General features: G+C 43.5%; 1 protein-coding gene across 2 annotated transcripts in view; it reads left to right on the plus strand.

Annotated features, from left to right (window-relative positions):
• The window catches only part of LOC139415745 (ATPase Na+/K+ transporting subunit beta 2a), a 126,103-nt gene that overhangs the window by 86,970 nt on the left and 17,352 nt on the right, over positions 1 to 21,781 (plus strand). For both annotated transcript variants that reach the window (XM_071163819.1, XM_071163820.1), the window contains exon 4: positions 17,952 to 18,031. In XM_071163819.1, the coding sequence (XP_071019920.1) occupies positions 17,952 to 18,031 (80 nt within the window). The remainder of the gene's footprint in view (positions 1 to 17,951; positions 18,032 to 21,781) is intronic.

Consider the following 21,781-nt stretch of genomic DNA (forward strand, 5'->3'; position numbering starts at 1 on the left):
CACCTAGCAAGAGGCTGTTGTTTAGCAGTTTTTTAAAAAGTGGTCACCTAGCAACAGGCTGTTGTTTAGCCGTGATCACCTAGCAACAAGCTGTTGTTTAGCTGTGATCACCTAGCAAGAGGCTGTTGTTTAGCTGTGTTTTTGTAGTGATCACCAAGCAAAATGCTTTTGTTTAGTTGTGTTTTTGTTGTGATCACCAAGCAAGAGGCTGTTGTTTAGCTGTGATCACCTAGCAACAGGCTGTTGTTTCGCAGTGTTTTGTAGTGATCACCAAGCAAGGGGCTGGTGTCTAGCTGTGATCACCTAGCAACATGCTGTTGTTTAGCTGTGATCACCTAGCAAGAGGCGGTTGTTTAGCTGTGTTTTTGTAGTGATCACCAAGCAAGAGGCTGTTGTTTAGCTGTGATCACCTAGCAACAGGCTGTTGTTTAGCACTGTTTTTGTAGTGATCACCTAGCAAGAGGCTGTTGTTTAGCTGTGATCACCTAGCAACATGCTGTTGTTTAGCTGTGATCACCTAGCAACAGGCTGTTGTTTAGCACTGTTTTTGTAGTGATCACCAAGCAAGAGGCTGTTGTTTAGCTGTGATCATCTAGCAACAGGCTGTTGTTTAGCTGTGATAACCTAGCCAGAGGCTTTTATTTAGCTGTGTTTTTGTAGTGATCACCTAGCAACATGCTGTTGTTTAGCAGTGTTTTTGTAGTGATCACCAAGCAAGAGTGTTGTTTTGTTGTGATCACCTAGCAACAGGCTGTTGTTTAGCTGTGATCACCTAGCAACAGGCTGTTCCTTAGCTGTGATCACCTAGCAAGAGGCTGTTATTTAGCTGTGTTTTTGTAGTGATCACCAAGCAAGAGGCTGTTGTTTAGCTGCGATCACCTAGCAACAGACTGTTTCTTAGCTGTGATCACCTAGCAACATGCTGTTGTTTAGCTATGTTTTTGTAGTGATCACTAAGCAAGAGGTTGTTGTTTAGCTGTGATCATTTAGCAACAGGCTGTTGTTTAGCTGTGATTACCTAGCAACAGGCTGTTGTTTAGCTGTGATTCCTAGCAAGAGGCTGTTGTTTAGCTGTGATCATCTAGAAATAGGCTGTTCTTTAGCTTTGATCACCTAGCAAGAGGCTATGGTTTAGCTGTTATCACCAAGCAAGAGGCTGTTGTTTAGCTGTGAACACCTAGCAAGAGGCTGTTGTTTAGCTGTGATCACCTAGCAAGAGGCTGTTGTTTAGCAGTGTTTTTGTAGAGATCACCAAGCAAGAGGCTGTTGTTTAGCTGTGATCACCTAGCAACAGACTGTTGTTTAGCTGTGATCACCAAGCAACATGCCATTGTTTAGCTTTGATCACCGAGCAAGAGGCTGTTGTTTAGCTGTGATCACCTAGCAACATGCTGTTGTTTAGCTGTGATCACCTAGCAACAGGCTGTTGATTAGCACTGTTTTTGTAGTGATCACCAAGCAAGCGGCTGTTGTTTAGCTGTGATCACCTAGTAACAGGCTGTTGTTTAGCAGTGTTTTTGTAGTGATCACCAAGCAAGAGACTGTTGTTTTGTTGTGATCACCTAGCAACAGGCTGTTGTTTAGCTGTGATCACCTAGCAACAGGCTGTTCCTTAGCTGTGATCACCTAGCAAGAGGCTGTTATTTAGCTGTGTTTTTGTAGTGATCACCTAGCAACATGCTGTTGTTTAGCTGTGTTTTTGTAGTGATCACCAAGCAAGAGGCTGTTGTTTAGCTGTGATCACCTAGCAACAGGCTGTTGTTTAGCAGTGTTTTTGTAGTGATCACCAAGCAAGAGGCTGTTGTTTTGCTGTGATTACCTAGCAACAGGCTGTTGTTTAGCTATGTTTTTGTAGTGGTCACTAAGCAAGAGGTTGTTGTTTAGCTGGGATCATCTAGCAACAGGCTGTTCCTTAGCTGTGATCACCTAGCAAGAGGCTGTTATTTAGCTGTGTTTTTGTAGTGATCACCAAGCAAGAGGCTGTTGTTTAGCTGTGATCACCTAGCAACAGACTGTTTCTTAGCTGTGATCACCTAGCAACATGCTGTTGTTTAGCTATGTTTTTGTAGTGATCACTAAGCAAGAGGTTGTTGTTTAGCTGTGATCATCTAGCAACAGGCTGTTGTTTAGCTGTGATTACCTAGCAACAGGCTGTTGTTTAGCTGTGATTCCTAGCAAGAGGCTGTTGTTTAGCTGTGATCATCTAGAAAGAGGCTGTTCTTTAGCTTTGATCACCTAGCAAGAGGCTATGGTTTAGCTGTTATCACCAAGCAAGAGGCTGTTGTTTAGCTGTGAATACCTAGCAACAGATTGTTGTTTAGCTGTGATCACCAAGCAACATGCCATTGTTTAGCTGTGATCACCTAGCAACATGCTGTTGATTAGCACTGTTTTTGTAGTGATCACCAAGCAAGAGGCTGTTGTTTAGCTGTGTTTTTGTAGTGATCACAAAGCAAGAGGCTGTTGTTTAGCTTTGATCACCTAGCAAGAGACTGTTGTTTAGCAGTGTTTTTTTTAGTGATCACCAAGCGAGAGGCTGTTGTTTAGCTGTGATCACCTAGCAACAGGCTGTTGTTTAGCTGTGATCACCTAGCAACAGGCTGTTTCTTAGCTGTGATCACCTAGCAAGAGGCTGTTGTTTAGCAGTGTTTTTGTAGTGATCACCAAGCAACAGGCTGTTGTTTAGCTGTGATCACCTAGCAAGAGGCTGTTGTTTAGCTGTGATCACCTAGCAACAGACTGTTGTTTAGCTGTGATCACCAAGCAACATGCCATTGTTTAGCTTTGATCACCGAGCAAGAGGCAGTTGTTTAGCTGTGATCACCTAGCAACATGCTGTTGTTTAGCTGTGATCACCTAGCAACAGGCTGTTGATTAGCACTGTTTTTGTAGTGATCACCAAGCAAGCGGCTGTTGTTTAGCTGTGATCACCTAGTAACAGGCTGTTGTTTAGCAGTGTTTTTGTAGTGATCACCAAGCAAGAGACTGTTGTTTTGTTGTGATCACCTAGCAACAGGCTGTTGTTTAGCTGTGATCACCTAGCAACAGGCTGTTCCTTAGCTGTGATCACCTAGCAAGAGGCTGTTATTTAGCTGTGTTTTTGTAGTGATCACCTAGCAACATGCTGTTGTTTAGCTGTGTTTTTGTAGTGATCACCAAGCAAGAGGCTGTTGTTTAGCTGTGATCACCTAGCAACAGGCTGTTGTTTAGCAGTGTTTTTGTAGTGATCACCAAGCAAGAGGCTGTTGTTTTGCTGTGATTACCTAGCAACAGGCTGTTGTTTAGCTATGTTTTTGTAGTGGTCACTAAGCAAGAGGTTGTTGTTTAGCTGGGATCATCTAGCAACAGGCTGTTCCTTAGCTGTGATCACCTAGCAAGAGGCTGTTATTTAGCTGTGTTTTTGTAGTGATCACCAAGCAAGAGGCTGTTGTTTAGCTGTGATCACCTAGCAACAGACTGTTTCTTAGCTGTGATCACCTAGCAACATGCTGTTGTTTAGCTATGTTTTTGTAGTGATCACTAAGCAAGAGGTTGTTGTTTAGCTGTGATCATCTAGCAACAGGCTGTTGTTTAGCTGTGATTACCTAGCAACAGGCTGTTGTTTAGCTGTGATTCCTAGCAAGAGGCTGTTGTTTAGCTGTGATCATCTAGAAAGAGGCTGTTCTTTAGCTTTGATCACCTAGCAAGAGGCTATGGTTTAGCTGTTATCACCAAGCAAGAGGCTGTTGTTTAGCTGTGAATACCTAGCAACAGATTGTTGTTTAGCTGTGATCACCAAGCAACATGCCATTGTTTAGCTGTGATCACCTAGCAACATGCTGTTGATTAGCACTGTTTTTGTAGTGATCACCAAGCAAGAGGCTGTTGTTTAGCTGTGTTTTTGTAGTGATCACAAAGCAAGAGGCTGTTGTTTAGCTTTGATCACCTAGCAAGAGACTGTTGTTTAGCAGTGTTTTTTTTAGTGATCACCAAGCGAGAGGCTGTTGTTTAGCTGTGATCACCTAGCAACAGGCTGTTGTTTAGCTGTGATCACCTAGCAACAGGCTGTTTCTTAGCTGTGATCACCTAGCAAGAGGCTGTTGTTTAGCAGTGTTTTTGTAGTGATCACCAAGCAACAGGCTGTTGTTTAGCTGTGATCACCTAGCAAGAGGCTGTTGTTTAGCTGTGACCACCTAGCAACAGGCTGTTGTTTAGCAGTTTTTTAAAAAGTGGTCACCTAGCAACAGGCTGTTGTTTAGCCGTGATCACCTAGCAACAGGCTGTTGTTTAGCTGTGATCACCTAGCAAGAGGCTGTTGTTTCGCAGTGTTTTGTAGTGATCACCAAGCAAGGGGCTGGTGTTTAGCTGTGATCACCTAGCAACATGCTGTTGTTTAGCTGTGATCACCTAGCAAGAGGCGGTTGTTTAGCTGTGTTTTTGTAGTGATCACCAAGCAAGAGGCTGTTGTTTAGCTGTGATCACCTAGCAACAGGCTGTTGTTTAGCACTGTTTTTGTAGTGATCACCTAGCAAGAGGCTGTTGTTTAGCTGTGATCACCTAGCAACATGCTGTTGTTTAGTTGTGATCACCTAGCAACAGGCTGTTGATTAGCACTGTTTTTGTAGTGATCACCAAGCAAGAGGCTGTTGTTTAGCTGTGTTTTTGTAGTGATCACAAAGCAAGAGGCTGTTGTTTAGCTTTGATCACCTAGCAAGAGACTGTTGTTTAGCAGTGTTTTTTTAGTGATCACCAAGCGAGAGGCTGTTGTTTAGCTGTGATCACCTAGCAACAGGCTGTTGTTTAGCTGTGATCACCTAGCAACAGGCTGTTTCTTAGCTGTGATCACCTAGCAAGAGGCTGTTGTTTAGCAGTGTTTTTGTAGTGATCACCAAGCAACAGGCTGTTGTTTAGCTGTGATCACCTAGCAACAGGCTGTTGTTTAGCAGTTTTTTAAAAAGTGGTCACCTAGCAACAGGCTGTTGTTTAGCCGTGATCACCTAGCAACAGGCTGTTGTTTAGCTGTGATCACCTAGCAACAGGCTGTTGTTTAGCAGTTTTTTAAAAAGTGGTCACCTAGCAACAGGCTGTTGTTTAGCCGTGATCACCTAGCAACAGGCTGTTGTTTAGCTGTGATCACCTAGCAAGAGGCTGTTGTTTAGCTGTGTTTTTGTAGTGATCACCAAGCAAAATGCTTTTGTTTAGTTGTGTTTTTGTTGTGATCACCAAGCAAGAGGCTGTTGTTTAGCTGTGATCACCTAGCAACAGGCTGTTGTTTCGCAGTGTTTTGTAGTGATCACCAAGCAAGGGGCTGGTGTTTAGCTGTGATCACCTAGCAACATGCTGTTGTTTAGCTGTGATCACCTAGCAAGAAGCGGTTGTTTAGCTGTGTTTTTGTAGTGATCACCAAGCAAAATGCTTTTGTTTAGTTGTGTTTTTGTTGTGATCACCAAGCAAGAGGCTGTTGTTTAGCTGTGATCACCTAGCAACAGGCTGTTGTTTCGCAGTGTTTTGTAGTGATCACCAAGCAAGGGGCTGGTGTTTAGCTGTGATCACCTAGCAACATGCTGTTGTTTAGCTGTGATCACCTAGCAAGAAGCGGTTGTTTAGCTGTGTTTTTGTAGTGATCACCAAGCAAGAGGCTGTTGTTTAGCTGTGATCACCTAGCAACAGGCTGTTGTTTAGCACTGTTTTTGTAGTGATCACCTAGCAAGAGGCTGTTGTTTAGCTGTGATCACCTAGCAACATGCTGTTGTTTAGCTGTGATCACCTAGCAACAGGCTGTTGTTTAGCACTGTTTTTGTAGTGATCACCAAGCAAGAGGCTGTTGTTTAGCTGTGATCACCTAGCAACAGGCTGTTGTTTAGCTGTGATAACCTAGCCAGAGGCTTTTATTTAGCTGTGTTTTTGTAGTGATCACCTAGCAACATGCTGTTGTTTAGCAGTGTTTTTGTAGTGATCACCAAGCAAGAGTGTTGTTTTGTTGTGATCACCTAGCAACAGGCTTTTGTTTAGCTGTGATCACCTAGCAACAGGCTGTTCCTTGGCTGTGATCACCTAGCAAGAGGCTGTTATTTAGCCGTGTTTTTGTAATGATCACCAAGCAAGAGGCTGTTGTTTAGCTGCGATCACCTAGCAACAGACTGTTTCTTAGCTGTGATCACCTAGCAACATGCTGTTGTTTAGCTATGTTTTTGTAGTGATCACTAAGCAAGAGGTTGTTGTTTAGCTGTGATCATCTAGCAACAGGCTGTTGTTTAGCTGTGATTACCTAGCAACAGGCTGTTGTTTAGCTGTGATTCCTAGCAAGAGGCTGTTGTTTAGCTGTGATCATCTAGAAAGAGGCTGTTCTTTAGCTTTGATCACCTAACAAGAGGCTATGGTTTAGCTGTTATCACCAAGCAAGAGGCTGTTGTTTAGCTGTGAACACCTAGCAAGAGGCTGTTGTTTAGCTGTGATCACCTAGCAAGAGGCTGTTGTTTAGCAGTGTTTTTGTAGAGATCACCAAGCAAGAGGCTGTTGTTTAGCTGTGATCACCTAGCAACAGACTGTTGTTTAGCTGTGATCACCAAGCAACATGCCATTGTTTAGCTTTGATCACCGAGCAAGAGGCTGTTGTTTAGCTGTGATCACCTAGCAACATGCTGTTGTTTAGCTGTGATGACCTAGCAACAGGCTGTTGATTAGCACTGTTTTTGTAGTGATCACCAAGCAACATGCTGTTGTTTAGCTGTGATCACCTAGCAACAGGCTGTTGTTTAGCAGTGTTTTTGTAGTGATCACCAAGCAAGAGACTGTTGTTTTGTTGTGATCACCTAGCAACAGGCTGTTGTTTAGCTGTGATCACCTAGCAACAGGCTGTTCCTTAGCTGTGATCACCTAGCAAGAGGCTGTTATTTAGCTGTGTTTTTGTAGTGATCACCTAGCAACATGCTGTTGTTTAGCTGTGTTTTTGTAGTGATCACCAAGCAAGAGGCTGTTGTTTAGCTGTGATCACCTAGCAACAGGCTGTTGTTTAGCAGTGTTTTTGTAGTGATCACCAAGCAAGAGGCTGTTGTTTTGCTGTGATTACCTAGCAACAGGCTGTTGTTTAGCTATGTTTTTGTAGTGGTCACTAAGCAAGAGGTTGTTGTTTAGCTGGGATCATCTAGCAACAGGCTGTTCCTTAGCTGTGATCACCTAGCAAGAGGCTGTTATTTAGCTGTGTTTTTGTAGTGATCACCAAGCAAGAGGCTGTTGTTTAGCTGTGATCACCTAGCAACATGCTGTTGTTTAGCTGTGATGACCTAGCAACAGGCTGTTGATTAGCACTGTTTTTGTAGTGATCACCAAGCAAGCGGCTGTTGTTTAGCTGTGATCACCTAGCAACAGGCTGTTGTTTAGCTGTGATCACCTAGCAACAGGCTGTTCCTTAGCTGTGATCACCTAGCAAGAGGCTGTTATTTAGCTGTGTTTTTGTAGTGATCACCAAGCAAGAGACTGTTGTTTAGCTGCGATCACCTAGCAACAGACTGTTTCTTAGCTGTGATCACCTAGCAACATGCTGTTGTTTAGCTATGTTTTTGTAGTGATCACTAAGCAAGAGGTTGTTGTTTAGCTGTGATCATCTAGCAACAGGCTGTTGTTTAGCTGTGATTACCTAGCAACAGGCTGTTGTTTAGCTGTGATTCCTAGCAAGAGGCTGTTGTTTAGCTGTGATCATCTAGAAAGAGGCTGTTCTTTAGCTTTGATCACCTAGCAAGAGGCTATGGTTTAGCTGTTATCACCAAGCAAGAGGCTGTTGTTTAGCTGTGAACACCTAGCAAGAGGCTGTTGTTTAGCTGTGATCACCTAGCAAGAGGCTGTTGTTTAGCAGTGTTTTTGTAGAGATCACCAAGCAAGAGGCTGTTGTTTAGCTGTGATCACCTAGCAACAGACTGTTGTTTAGCTGTGATCACCAAGCAACATGCCATTGTTTAGCTTTGATCACCTAGCAAGAGGCTGTTGTTTAGCAGTGTTTTTGTAGTGATGACCGAGCAAGAGGCTGTTGTTTAGCTGTGATCACCTAGAGACAGGCTGTTGTTTAGCACTGTTTTTGTAGTGATCACCAAGCAAGGGGCTGTTGTTTAGCTGTGTTTTTGTAGTGATCACCAAGCAATAGGCTGTTGTTTTGCTGTGATCACCTAGCAACAGGCTGTTTCTTAGCTGTGATCACCTAGCAAGAGGCTGTTATTTAGCTGTGTTTTTGTAGTGATCACTAAGCAAGAGGTTGTTGTTTAGCTGTGATCATCTAGCAAAAGGCTGTTGTTTAGCTGTGATCACCTAGCAACAGGCTGTTGTTTAGCTGTGATTCCTAGCAAGAGTCTGTTGTTTAGCTGTGATCACCTAGCAAGAGGCTGTTCTTTAGCTTTGATCACCTAGCAAGAGGCTGTGGTTTAGCTGTTATCACCAAGCAAGAGGCTGTTTTCTTTAGCTGTGAACACCTAGCAAGAGGCTGTTGTTTAGCTGTGATCACCTAGCAACAGACTGTTGTTTAGCTGTGATCACCAAGCAAAAGGCCAGTGTTTAGCTTTGATCACCTAGCAAGAGACAGTTGTTTAGCTGTGATCACCTAGCAAGAGGCTGTGGTTGAGCTGTGATCACCTAGCAACAGACTGTTGTTTAGCTGTGATCACCTAGCAAGAGGCTGTTGTTTAGCTGTTTTTGTAGTGATCATCAAGAGAGAGGATGTCGTTTAGCTGTGATCACCAAGCAACAGGCCATTGTTTAGTTTTGATCACCTAGCAACAAGCTGTTGTTTAGCTGTGATCACCTAGCAACAGGCTGTTGTTTAGCACTTTTTTTTTTAGTGATCACCAAGCAAGAAGCTGTTGTTTAGCTGTGTTTTTGTAGTGATCACCAAGCAAGAGGCTGTTGTTTAGCTGTGATCACCTAGCAAGAGACTGTTGTTTAGCAGTGTTTTTGTAGTGATCACCAAGCAAGAGGCTGTTGTTTAGCTGTGATCACCTAGCAAGAGGCTGTGGTTGAGCTGTGATCACCTAGCAACAGGCTGTTGTTTAGCTGTGATCACCTAGCAAGAGGCTATTATTTAGCTGTGTTTTTGTAGGGATCACCTAGCAACATGCTGTTGTTTAGCTGTGTTTTTGTAGTGATCACCAAGCAAGAGGCTGTTGTTTAGCTGTGATCACCTAGCAAGAGACTTGTTGTTTAGCAGTGTTTTTGTAGTGATCACCAAGCAAGAGGCTGTTGTTTTGCTGTGATCACCTAGCAACAGGCTGTTGTTTTGCTGTGATCACCTAGCAACAGGCTGTTGTTTAGCTGTGATCACCTAGCAACAGGCTGTTTCTTAGCTGTGATCACCTAGCAAGAGGCTGTTATTTAGCTGTGTTTTTGTAGTGATCACTAAGCAAGAGGTTGTTGTTTAGCTCTGATCATCTAGCAACAGGCTGTTGTTTAGCCGTGATCACCTAGCAACAAGCTGTTGTTTAGCTGTGATCACCTAGCAAGAGGCTGTTGTTTAGCTGTGTTTTTGTAGTGATCACCAAGCAAAATGCTGTTGTTTAGTTGTGTTTTTGTTGTGATCACCAAGCAAGAGGCTGTTGTTTAGCTGTGATCACCAAGCAACAGGCTGTTGTTTCGCAGTGTTTTTGTAGTGATCACCAAGCAAGGGGCTGGTGTTTAGCTGTGATCACCTAGCAACAGGCTGTTGTTTAGCTGTGATCACCTAGCAACATGCTGTTGTTTAGCTGTGATCACCTAGAGACAGGCTGTTGTTTAGCACTGTTTTTGTAGTGATCACCAAGCAAGAGGCTGTTGTTTTGCTGTGATCACCTAGCAACAGGCTGTTGTTTAGCTGTGATCACCTAGCAACAGGCTGTTTCTTAGCTGTGATCACCTAGCAAGAGGCTGTTATTTAGCTGTGTTTTTGTAGTGATCACTAAGCAAGAGGTTGTTGTTTAGCTGTGATCATCTAACAACAGGCTGTTGTTTAGCCGTGATCACCTAGCAACAAGCTGTTGTTTAGCTGTGATCACCTAGCAAGAAGCTGTTGTTTAGCTGTGTTTTTGTAGTGATCACCAAGCAAAATGCTGTTGTTTAGTTGTTTTTGTTGTGATCACCAAGCAAGAGGCTGTTGTTTAGCTGTGATCACCTAGCAACAGGCTGTTGTTTCGCAGTGTTTTTGTAGTGATCACCAAGCAAGGGGCTGGTGTTTAGATGTGATCACCTAGCAACAGGCTGTTGTTTAGCTGTGATCACCAAGCAACAGGCTGTTGTTTCGCAGTGTTTTTGTAGTGGTCACCAAGCAAGGGGCTGGTGTTTAGCTGTGATCACCTAGCAACAGGCTGTTGTTTAGCTGTGATCACCAAGCAACAGGCTGTTGTTTCGCAGTGTTTTTGTAGTGGTCACCAAGCAAGGGGCTGGTGTTTAGCTGTGATCACCTAGCAACAGGCTGTTGTTTAGCTGTGATCACCTAGCAACATGCTGTTGTTTAGCTGTGATCACCTAGAGACAGGCTGTTGTTTAGCACTGTTTTTGTAGTGATCACCAAGCAAGAGGCTGTTGTTTTGCTGTGATCACCTAGCAACAGGCTGTTGTTTAGCTGTGATCACCAAGCAACAGGCTGTTTCTTAGCTGTGATCACCTAGCAAGAGGCTGTTATTTAGCTGTGTTTTTGTAGTGATCACCAAGCAAGGGGCTGGTGTTTAGCTGTGATCACCTAGCAACAGGCTGTTGTTTAGCTGTGATCACCTAGCAACATGCTGTTGTTTAGCTGTGATCACCTAGAGACAGGCTGTTGTTTAGCACTGTTTTTGTAGTGATCACCAAGCAAGAGGCTGTTGTTTTGCTGTGATCACCTAGCAACAGGCTGTTGTTTAGCTGTGATCACCAAGCAACAGGCTGTTTCTTAGCTGTGATCACCTAGCAAGAGGCTGTTATTTAGCTGTGTTTTTGTAGTGATCACTAAGCAAGAGGTTGTTGTTTAGCTCTGATCATCTAGCAACAGGCTGTTGTTTAGCCGTGATCACCTAGCAACAAGCTGTTGTTTAGCTGTGATCACCTAGCAAGAGGCTGTTGTTTAGCTGTGTTTTTGTAGTGATCACCAAGCAAAATGCTGTTGTTTAGTTGTGTTTTTGTTGTGATCACCAAGCAAGAGGCTGTTGTTTAGCTGTGATCACCAAGCAACAGGCTGTTGTTTCGCAGTGTTTTTGTAGTGATCACCAAGCAAGGGGCTGGTGTTTAGCTGTGATCACCTAGCAACAGGCTGTTGTTTAGCTGTGATCACCTAGGAACATGCTGTTGTTTAGCTGTGATCACCTAGAGACAGGCTGTTGTTTAGCACTGTTTTTGTAGTGATCACCAAGCAAGAGGCTGTTGTTTTGCTGTGATCACCTAGCAACAGGCTGTTGTTTAGCTGTGATCACCTAGCAACAGGCTGTTTCTTAGCTGTGATCACCTAGCAAGAGGCTGTTATTTAGCTGTGTTTTTGTAGTGATCACTAAGCAAGAGGTTGTTGTTTAGCTGTGATCATCTAACAACAGGCTGTTGTTTAGCCGTGATCACCTAGCAACAAGCTGTTGTTTAGCTGTGATCACCTAGCAAGAGGCTGTTGTTTAGCTGTGTTTTTGTAGTGATCACCAAGCAAAATGCTGTTGTTTAGTTGTGTTTTTGTTGTGATCACCAAGCAAGAGGCTGTTGTTAAGCTGTGATCACCTAGCAACAGGCTGTTGTTTCGCAGTGTTTTTGTAGTGATCACCAAGCAAGGGGCTGGTGTTTAGATGTGATCACCTAGCAACAGGCTGTTGTTTAGCTGTGATCACCAAGCAACATGCTGTTGTTTAGCTGTGATCACCTAGAGACAGGCTGTTGTTTAGCACTGTTTTTGTAGTGATCACCAAGCAAGAGGCTGTTGTTTAGCTGTGATCACCTAGCAACAGGCTGGTGTTTTGCTGTGATCACCTAGCAACAGGCTGTTGTTTAGCTGTGATGACCTAGCAACAGGCTGTTTCTTAGCTGTGATCACCTAGCAAGATGCTGTTATTTAGCTGTGTTTTTATAGTGATCACTAAGCAAGAGGTTGTTGTTTAGCTGTGATCATCTAGCAACATGCTGTTGTTTCGCTGTGATCACTTAGCAACAGGCTGTTGTTTAGCTGTGATTCCTTGCAAGAGGCTGTTGTTTAGCTGTGATCACCTAGCAAGAGGCTGTTCTTTAGCTTTGATCACCTAGCAAGAGGCTGTGGTTTAGCTGTTATCACCAAGCAAGAGGCTGTTGTTTAGCTGTGAACACCTAGCAAGAGGCTGTTGTTTAGCTGTGATCACCTAGCAACACACTGTTGTTTAGCTGTGATCACCAAGCAACAGGCCATTGTTTAGCTTTGATCACCTAGCAAGAGGCTGTTCTTTAGCTTTGATCACCTAGCAAGAGGCTTTGGTTTAGCTGTTATCGCCAAGCAAGAGGCTGTTGTTTAGCTGTGAACACCTAGCAAGAGGCTGTTGTTTAGCTGTGATCACCTAACAAGAGGCTGTTGTTTAGCTGTGATCACCTAGCAACAGATTGTTGTTTAGCTGTGATCACCAAGCAACAGGCCATTGTTTAGCTTTGATCACCTAGCAAGAGACAGTTGTTTAGCTGTGATCACCTAGCAAGAGGCTGTGGTTGAGCTGTGATCACCTAGCAACAGACTGTTGTTTAGCTGTGATCACCTAGCAAGAGGCTGTTGTTTAAGTGTTTTTGTAGTGATCATCAAGAGAGAGGATGTCGTTTAGCTGTGATCACCAAGCAACAGGCCATTGTTTAGCTTTGATCACCTAGCAACAAGCTGTTGTTTAGCTGTGTTTTTGTAGTGATCACCAAGCAAAATGCTGTTGTTTAGTTGTGTTTTTGTTGTGATCACCAATGCAAGAGGCTGTTGTTTAGCTGTGATCACCTATCAACAGGCTGTTGTTTCGCAGTGTTTTTGTAGTGATCACCAAGCAAGGGGCTGGTGTTTAGCTGTGATCACCTAGCAACATGCTGATGTTTAGCTGTGATCACCTAGCAACAGACTGTTGTTTAACTGTGATCACCAAGCAAGGGGCTGTTGTTTAGCTGTGTTTTTGTTGTGATCACCAAGCAAGAAGTTGTTGTGTAGCTGTGATCACCTAGCAACAGGCTGTTGTTTAGCAGTTTTTTTAAAGTGATCACCTAGCAACAGGCTGTTGTTTAACTGTGTTTTTGTAGTGATCACCAAGCAACGGACTGTCGTTTAGCTGTGATCACCAAGCTAGAGGCTTTTTTATTTATTTAGCTGTGATCACCTAGCAACAGGCTGTTGTTTAGCTGCGATCACCAAGCAAGAGGCTGTTGTTTAGCTGTGATCACCTAGCAGGAGGCTGTTGTTTAGCTGTGTTTTTGTAGTGATCACCAAGCAAAAAACTGTTGTTTAGTTGTGTTTTTGTAGTGATCACCAAGCAAGAGGCTGTTGTTTAGCTGTGATCACCTAGCAACAGGCTGTTGTTTCACAGTGTTTTTGTAGTGATCACCAAGCAAGGGGCTGATGTTTAGTGGTGATCACCTAAAAACACACTCTTTTTTAGCTGTGATCACCCAGCAACATGCTGATGTTTAGCTGTGATCACCTAGCAACAGGCTGTTGTTTACCTGCTATCACCTAGCAAGAGGCTGTTGTTTAGCTTTGATAACCTAGCAACAGGCTGTGTTTGAGCTGTGATCACCTAGCAACAGACTGTTGTTTAACTGTGATCACCAAGCAAGAGGCTGTTGTTTAGCAGTGTTTTTGTAGTGATCACCAAGCAAGAGGCTGTTGTTTAGCTGTGATCACCTAGCAACAGGCTGTTGTTTAGCTGTGATCACCTAGCAACAGGCTTTTGTTTTGCATTGTTTTTGTAGTGATCACCAAGCAAGGGGCTGGTGTTTAGCTGTGATCACCTAGCAACAGGCTGTTGTTTAGCTGTGATCACCTAGCAACATGCTGATGTTTAGCTGTGATCACCTAGCAACAGGCTGTTGTTTAGCTGTGATCACCTAGCAAGAGGCTGTTGTTTAGCTGTGATCACCTAGCAACAGGCTGTTGTTTAGCAGTGTTTTTGTAGTGATCACCAAGCAAGAGGCTGTTGTTTAGCTGTGATCACCTAGCAACAGGCTGTTGTTTAGCTGTGATCACCTAGCAACAAGCTGTTGTTTAGCTGTGATCACCTAGCAAGAGGCTGTTATTTAGCTGTGTTTTTGTAGTGATCACCAAGCAAGAGGCTGTTATTTAGCTGTGTAAGTTTGGAGTGATCACCAAGCAACACGTGATGTTAGAGTTAGAAAAACAAATACCCTCTGGATTCATGTAAATAATCATCATATCATTCTGACATTTAACCTTAGGTGACTTTGTAGTTAACATTTCATTAAGAATTTTTTTGGGAAACCCTTTTCATCCACTGTACCATTATGCTTTTTATTAGCATCATCGCTAAGGGCTACACAAAGGTTAGACGTGCGCACCGCACACACAGACGGGGGAAGCCTTGTTGCCTCTTCAGGAAGTTGTTGGATCACTGATGCCTTCTGTTCATGTTTTATGATAAATCTCTCCCTCCTCCCTGTAAAGAAATGAGACCGCAACCATCCACAGCGTACACAATCTGTATCAGGAGGTGGGACTATCAGCAGACTGTGTTTTCCTGTTCATCGCGTTGTGAGACTCACTTAGATTATTAATTTGAAGATACAGCAGTAGTAATACAAGGATATAACATCTATAGAAGAGAAGGGAATGCTTATGGGGGAGTTGTTGCTGTATATTCAGAGTCATATCTCTGTAATGTTTATAGGGGAGGAGTTACTCTATATATTCAGAGCCATATCCCTGTAATGTTTATAGGGGAGGTGTTGCTGTATATAATCACACCTCTATAGGGGAGGTGTTGTTGTATATATTCAGAGCCATATCCCTGTAATGTTTATAGGGGAGGTGTTGTATATATTCAGAGCCATATCCCTGTAATGTTTATAGGGGAGGTGTTGCTGTATATTCAGAGCCATATCCCTGTAATGTTTATAGGGGAGGTGTTGTTGTATATATTCAGAGTCATATCCCTGTAATGTTTATAGGGGAGGTGTTGCTGTATATTCAGAGCCATATCCCTTTAATGTTTATAGGGGAGGTGTTGCTGTATATATTCAGAGCCATATCCCTGTAATGTTTATAGGGGAGGTGTTGTATATATTCAGAGTCATATCCCTGTAATGTTTATAGGGGAGGTGTTGTATATATTCAGAGCCATATTCCCTGTAATGCTTAGAGAAGATCTTAAGTGTTATTGAAGTGTTGTGGTTGCATGTTCACTTGGCACATCTAAAGCCTTTTCTTTTGGAGTGTTGCTATAGTTACCACCAAGTGGTAACAGTCAGTGTCTAAATAACAGTCCATTAGTGTGGGAGAGGTGGAAAATGACAAACTTCCTGGCATTGATTGAAAGCTACTGAGGATGGTAGCTGACTCTATAGCCACTTCTATCTGTCATATCTTTAATCTGAGCCAAGAGGAAGGTTTTTGTCCTCAGGCCTGGAGGGAAGCCAAAGTCATTCTTCTACCCAAGAGTGGTAAAGCGGCCTTTACTGGTTCTAACAGCAGACCTATATATAAGCTTGCTGCCAGCTCTTAGTAAACTGTTGGAAATGTTTGACCAAATACAATGCTATTTCTCTGTAAACAAATTAACAGACTTTCAGCATGCTTATAGAGAAGGGCCCTCAACATGTACTGCATTGACACAAATGACTGATGATTGGTTAAAATAAACTGATAATAAGAAGATTGTGGGAGCTGTACTGTTAGATTTCAGTACAGCCTTTGATATTATTGACCATAACCTGTTGTTGAGAAAACTTGTGTTATGGCTTTTCAACCTCTGCCATATCGTGTTTTCCGAGCTATTTATCTAATAGAACTCAAAGAGTTTTCTTTAATGGAAGCTTCTCAAATGTCAAACATGTAAAGTGTGGTGTACCGCAGGGCAGCTCCCTGGGCCCTCTACTCTTTTCTATTTTTTACCAATGACCTGCCACTGGCATTAAACAAAGCATGTGTGTCCATGTATGCTGATGATTCAACCCTACACGCATCAGCAACCACAGCTAATGAAGTCACTGAAACCCTTAACAAAGAGTTGCAGTCTGTTTTGGAATGGGTGGCCAGTAATAAACTGGTCCTGAATTACTTGGCGTTACCTTAGATTGTAAATTGTCATTGTCAAAACATACACTGCCATTCAAAAGTTCGGGGTCACTAAGAAATTTCCTTGTTTTTGAATGAAAAGCTACTTTTTTTTGGTCCATTAAAATAACATCAAATTGATCAGATATACAGTGTAGACATTGTTAATGTTGTAAATTACTTTTGTTGCTGGAAATGGCTGATTTTTAATGGAATATCTACATAGGCGTGCAGAGGCCCATTATCAGCAACCATCACTCCTGTGTTCCAATGGCACGTTGTGTTAGCTAATCCAAGTTTAACATTTTAAAAGGCTAATTGATCATTAGAAAACCCTTTTGCAATTATGTTAGCACAGCTGAAAACTGTTCTGATTAAAGAAGCAATAAAACTGACCTTCAGACTAGTTGAGTATCTGGAGCATCAGCATTTGTGTGTTCGATTACAGGCTCAAACTGGCAAGAAACAAAGACCTTTCTTCTGAAACTCGTCAGTCTATTCTGGTTCTGAGAAATGATGGCTATTCCATGCAAGAAATTTCCAAGAAACTGAAGATCTCGTACAACTCTGTGTACAACTCCCTTCACAGAACAGCGCAAACGGGCTCTAACCAGAATAGAAAAAGGAGTGGGAGGCCCCGGTGCACAACTGAGCAAGAGGACAAGTACATTAGAGTGTCTAGTTTGAGAAACAGACGCCTCACAAGTCCTCAACTGGCAGCTTCATTAAATAGTACCCGCAAAACACCAGTCTCAACGTCAACAGTGAAGAGGCGACTCCGGGATGCTGGCCTTCTAGGCCGAGTTGCAATGAAAAAGCCATATCTCAGACTGGCCAATAAAAAAGATTAAGATGTACAAAAGAACACAGACACTGGACAGAGGAAGAATGTATAGAAGTGTTATGGACAGACGAATCTAAGTTTGAGGGGTTTGGATCACAAACAAGAACATTTGTGAGACGCAGAAAAAATGAAAAGATGCTGGAGGAGTGCTTGACGCCATCTGTCAAGCATGGTGGAGGCAATGTGATGGTCTGGGGGTGCTTTGGGGATGGTAAAGTGGGAGATTTGTTCAGGGTAAAAGGGATCTTGAAGAAGGAAGGCTATCACTCCATTTTGCAACGCCATGCCATACCCTGTGGACGCCGCTTAATTATGAGCCAATTTCCTCCTACAACAGGACAATGACCCAAAGCACAGCTCCAAACTATGCAAGAACTATTTAGGGAAGAAGCAGTCAGCTGGTATTCTGTCTACAATGGAGTGGCCAGCACAGTCACCGGATCTCAACCCTATTGAGCTGTTGTGGAGCAGTTTGGCCGTATGGTACGTAAGAAGTGCCCATCAAGCCAATCCAACTTGTGGGAGGTGCTTCAGGAAGCATGGGGTGAAATCTCTTCAGATTACCTCAACACATTGACAACTGGTTTCATCAGACCAGAACATTTTGTCCTTTAGGTGCCTTTTGGCTCCAAGCGGGCTGTCATGTGTCTATTACTGAGTGGCTTCTATTTGGCCACTCTACCATAAAGGCAAATTCATTTAATTAAAACTTTTAAATGAGAAGTAGTGTAGGGAATATGAAGTGGAAAAATTAACCTGCTGAAAATGAGTCTGTAACCGGCTGATTAGCCGACACTAATGGAAAACACTGGTGTGTGTGTGTGTGTGTTTTAAAGCCCTTTACCAGGCTATAATATAAGATGTTATGACTAACAAAGTGTGTGTGTGTGTGTGTGTGTGTGTGTGTGTGTGTGTGTGTGTGTGTGTGTGTGTGTGTGTGTGTAGCCTACAACAACTCCCTGCAGGTCCAGAACAACGATGAGTGCCCCCCTGATAATTACTTCATCCAGGAGGACAGTGGAGAGGTGAGGAACATCTAACCTCTGACCCCTAACCTCATACCTGAACCAAGTTCCTTAGGTTAAACTATAGATGACAACAGTTGCTCTTTGTGTAGTCTTTGTTTGAATCTTCCTGTCCAGCGACAACATTTAACAACTACCTAGGGACAGCGCTCGATACAAACCGTATCGCAGAGGATCTGCGTTATAGTGTGATTGAAATTGAAATTCCTGAGTTCGTGTAGACTGCGTTCACAGTAAACACAGCATATTGGTTAGGGTTAACCTACCCCATTCACAGTAAACACAGCATATTGGTTAGGGTTAACCTACCCCATTCACAGTAAACACAGCATATTGGTTAGGGTTAACCTACCCCATTCACAGTAAACACACCATATTGGTTAGGGTTAACCTACCCCATTCAAACCGTATCGCAGAGGATCTGCGTTATAGTGTGATTGAAATTGAAATTCCTGAGTTCGTGCCGGCTCGGGTGCTGAGCCCATGCAGCTGGGAGGTATCCACATCTCGACCAGTGCGTTCGAGACCTGGGCTCGGGACAGTAAACACAGACGCTACCTTTAACCCTCACTGTTTCTGGTAATCATAGTGAAACCATTTCTTTTTTAATTTTTCGTTCACCTTTTACACCTGTTGTTTTGGGCCATCCCTGGCTAGTTTGTCATAATCCTTCCATTAATTGGTCTAAATTCTATCCTCTCCTGGAACGTCTCTTGTCATGTGAAATGTTTAATGTCTGCTATCCCTCCTGTTTCCTCTGTCTCTTCTTCACAGGAGGAGCCTGGTGAACAGGGGTGCCGGAGGAATATCACGATCTGCGCACGGTGTTCAGTCGGTCCAGGGCCACCTCTCTTCCTCCACACCGGTCGTATGATTGTAGTATTGATCTCCTTCCGGGAACCACCCCCCCCCGGGGTAGACTATTAGGGTTAACCTACCCCATTCACAGGTTAGGGTTAACCTAACCCACACTCCGTTCACAGTAAACACAGCCATATTGGTTAGGGTTAACCTACCCCATTCACAGTAAACACAGTATATTGGTTAGGGTTAACATATAAACACAGCATATTACCTTTTCTCCCCCGTTAGGTAAACACCTACCTATGTATTGGTTCAACCTACCCCATTCACAGTAAACACACCATATTGGTTAGGGTTAACCTACCCCATTCACAGTAAACACAGTATATTGGTTAGGGTTGGGGTTAACCTATCCCATTCACAGTAAACACAGAATATTGGTTAGGGTTAACCTACCCCATTCACAGTAAACACACCATATTGGTTAGGGTTAACCTACCCCATTCACAGTAAACACAGCATATTGGTTAGGGTTAACCTACCTCTACCCCATTCACAGTAAACACAGCATATTGGTTAGGGTTAACCTACCCCATTCACAGTAAACACAGCATATTGGTTAGGGTTAACCTACCCCATTCACAGTAAACACAGCATATTGGTTAGGGTTAACCTACCCCATTCACAGTAAACACAGCATATTGGTTAGGGTTAATCTACCCCATTCACAGTAAACACATCATATTGGTTAGGGTTAATCTACCCCATTCACAGTAAACACAGCATATTGGTTAGGGTTAACCTACCCCATTCACAGTAAACACAGCATATTGGTTAGGGTTAACCTACCCCATTCACAGTAAACACAGCATATTGGTTAGGGTTAACCTACCCCATTCACAGTAAACACAGCATATTGGTAAGGGTTAACCTACCCCATTCACAGTAAACACAGCATATTGGTTAGGGTTAAGGTTAACCTACCCCATTCACAGTAAACACAGCATATTGGTTAGGGTTAACCTACCCCATTCACAGTAAACACACCATATTGGTTAGGGTTAACCTAACCCATTCACAGTAAACACAGCATATTGGTTAGGGTTAACCTACCCCATTCACAGTAAACACAGCATATTGGTTAGGGTTAACCTACCCCATTCACAGTAAACACAGCATATGTCGGCTCACTCAGAAATTACCTTAAAATTTAAATCGAGCTATAACGCAGAACTATAACGCAGAACAAGGAAGAACTAGTTAGCTGGCTAAATCTGCAACATTTACAGTAAACACAGCATATTGGTTAGGGTTAACCTAACTACCCCTACTCAGGGAAGAACTAGCTAGCTGGATAAATCGACCTCTACCCAAGGAAGAACTAGCTTGCTGGCTAATTCTCCCCCGACCCAGGGAAGAACTAGCTAGCTGGCTAAATCTACCCCTACCCAGGGAAGAACTAGCTAGCTGGCTAAATCTGCCACATTTACAGACATGTTGATTGATGTATCCTGTCAAATACACAATGCTCTAACCACTCGGCTACCTGCTGGTTACAGGCCCAACGCTCTAACCACTAGACAACCTGCTTGTTACTGAGCGGACGCTCTAACCACTAGACTACCTGCTGGTTACTGGCCCAACACTCTAACCACTAGGCTACCTGCTGGTTACTAGTTCAACACTCTAACCACTAGACAACCTGCTGGTTACTGAGCCGACGCTCTAACCACTCGACTACCTGCTGGTTACTGGCCCAACGCTCTAACCATTAGGCTACCTGCTGGTTACTGGCCCAACCCTCTAACCACTAGGCTACCTGCTGGTTACTGGCCCAACACTCTAACCACTAGGCTACCTGCTGGTAACTGCCCCAACGCTCTAACCACTAGACTACCTGCTGGTTACTGGCCCAACGCTCTAACCACTAGACTACCTGCTGGTTACTGGCCCAACGCTCTAACCAATAGACTACCTGCTGGTTACTGGCCAAACACTCAAACCACTAGACTACCTGCTGGTTACTGGCCCAACACTCCAACCACTAGACTACCTGCTGGTTACTGGCCCAATGCTCTAACCACTAGACTACCTGCTAGTTACGAGTCCAACGCTCTAACTCTAACCACTCTAACTCTAACCACTCTAACCCTAACCACTCTAACCACTCTATCTCTGACCACTCTAACCCTAACCACTCTAACCACACTAACCACTCTAACCACTCTAACCCTAACAACTCTAACCACACTAACCACTCTAACTCTAACCACCCTAACCACTCTAACCACTAATCACCCTCTAACCACTAATCACTCTAACCTCTAATCACCCTCACCCTCACCCTAACCATCCTAACCACCCTCACCATAACCACTCTAACTCTAACCACTCTAACTCTAACCACTCTAACTCTAACCACTCTAACCACCCTAACCACCCTAACTCTAACCACTCTAACCACCCTAACCACCCTCACCCTAACCACTCTAACTCTAACCACCCTCACTCTAACCACTCTAACCACTCTTAACTCTAACCGCTCTAACCACTCTAACCACCCTAACTCTAACCACTCTAACCAACCTAACACTAACCACTCTAACTCTAACCACCCTAACCACTCTAACTCTAACCACCCTAACCACACTAACTCTAACCACCCTAACCACTTTAACTCAAACTACTCTAACTCTAACCACTCTAACCACCCTAACCACTTTAACTCTAACCACTCTAACCACTCTAACTCTAACCACCCTAACTCTAACCACTCTAACCACTCTAACTCTAACCACCCTAACCACTCTAACTCTAACCACTCTAACTCTAACCACTCTAACTCTCACCACCCTAACCACTTTAACTCTAACCACCCTAACCACACTAACTCTAACCACTCTAACTCTAACCACCCTAACCACTTTAACTCTAACCACTCTAACC

Source organism: Oncorhynchus clarkii, chromosome 9 (genome assembly GCF_045791955.1).
Source record: "Oncorhynchus clarkii lewisi isolate Uvic-CL-2024 chromosome 9, UVic_Ocla_1.0, whole genome shotgun sequence".
Lineage (NCBI taxonomy): Eukaryota > Metazoa > Chordata > Actinopteri > Salmoniformes > Salmonidae > Oncorhynchus > Oncorhynchus clarkii.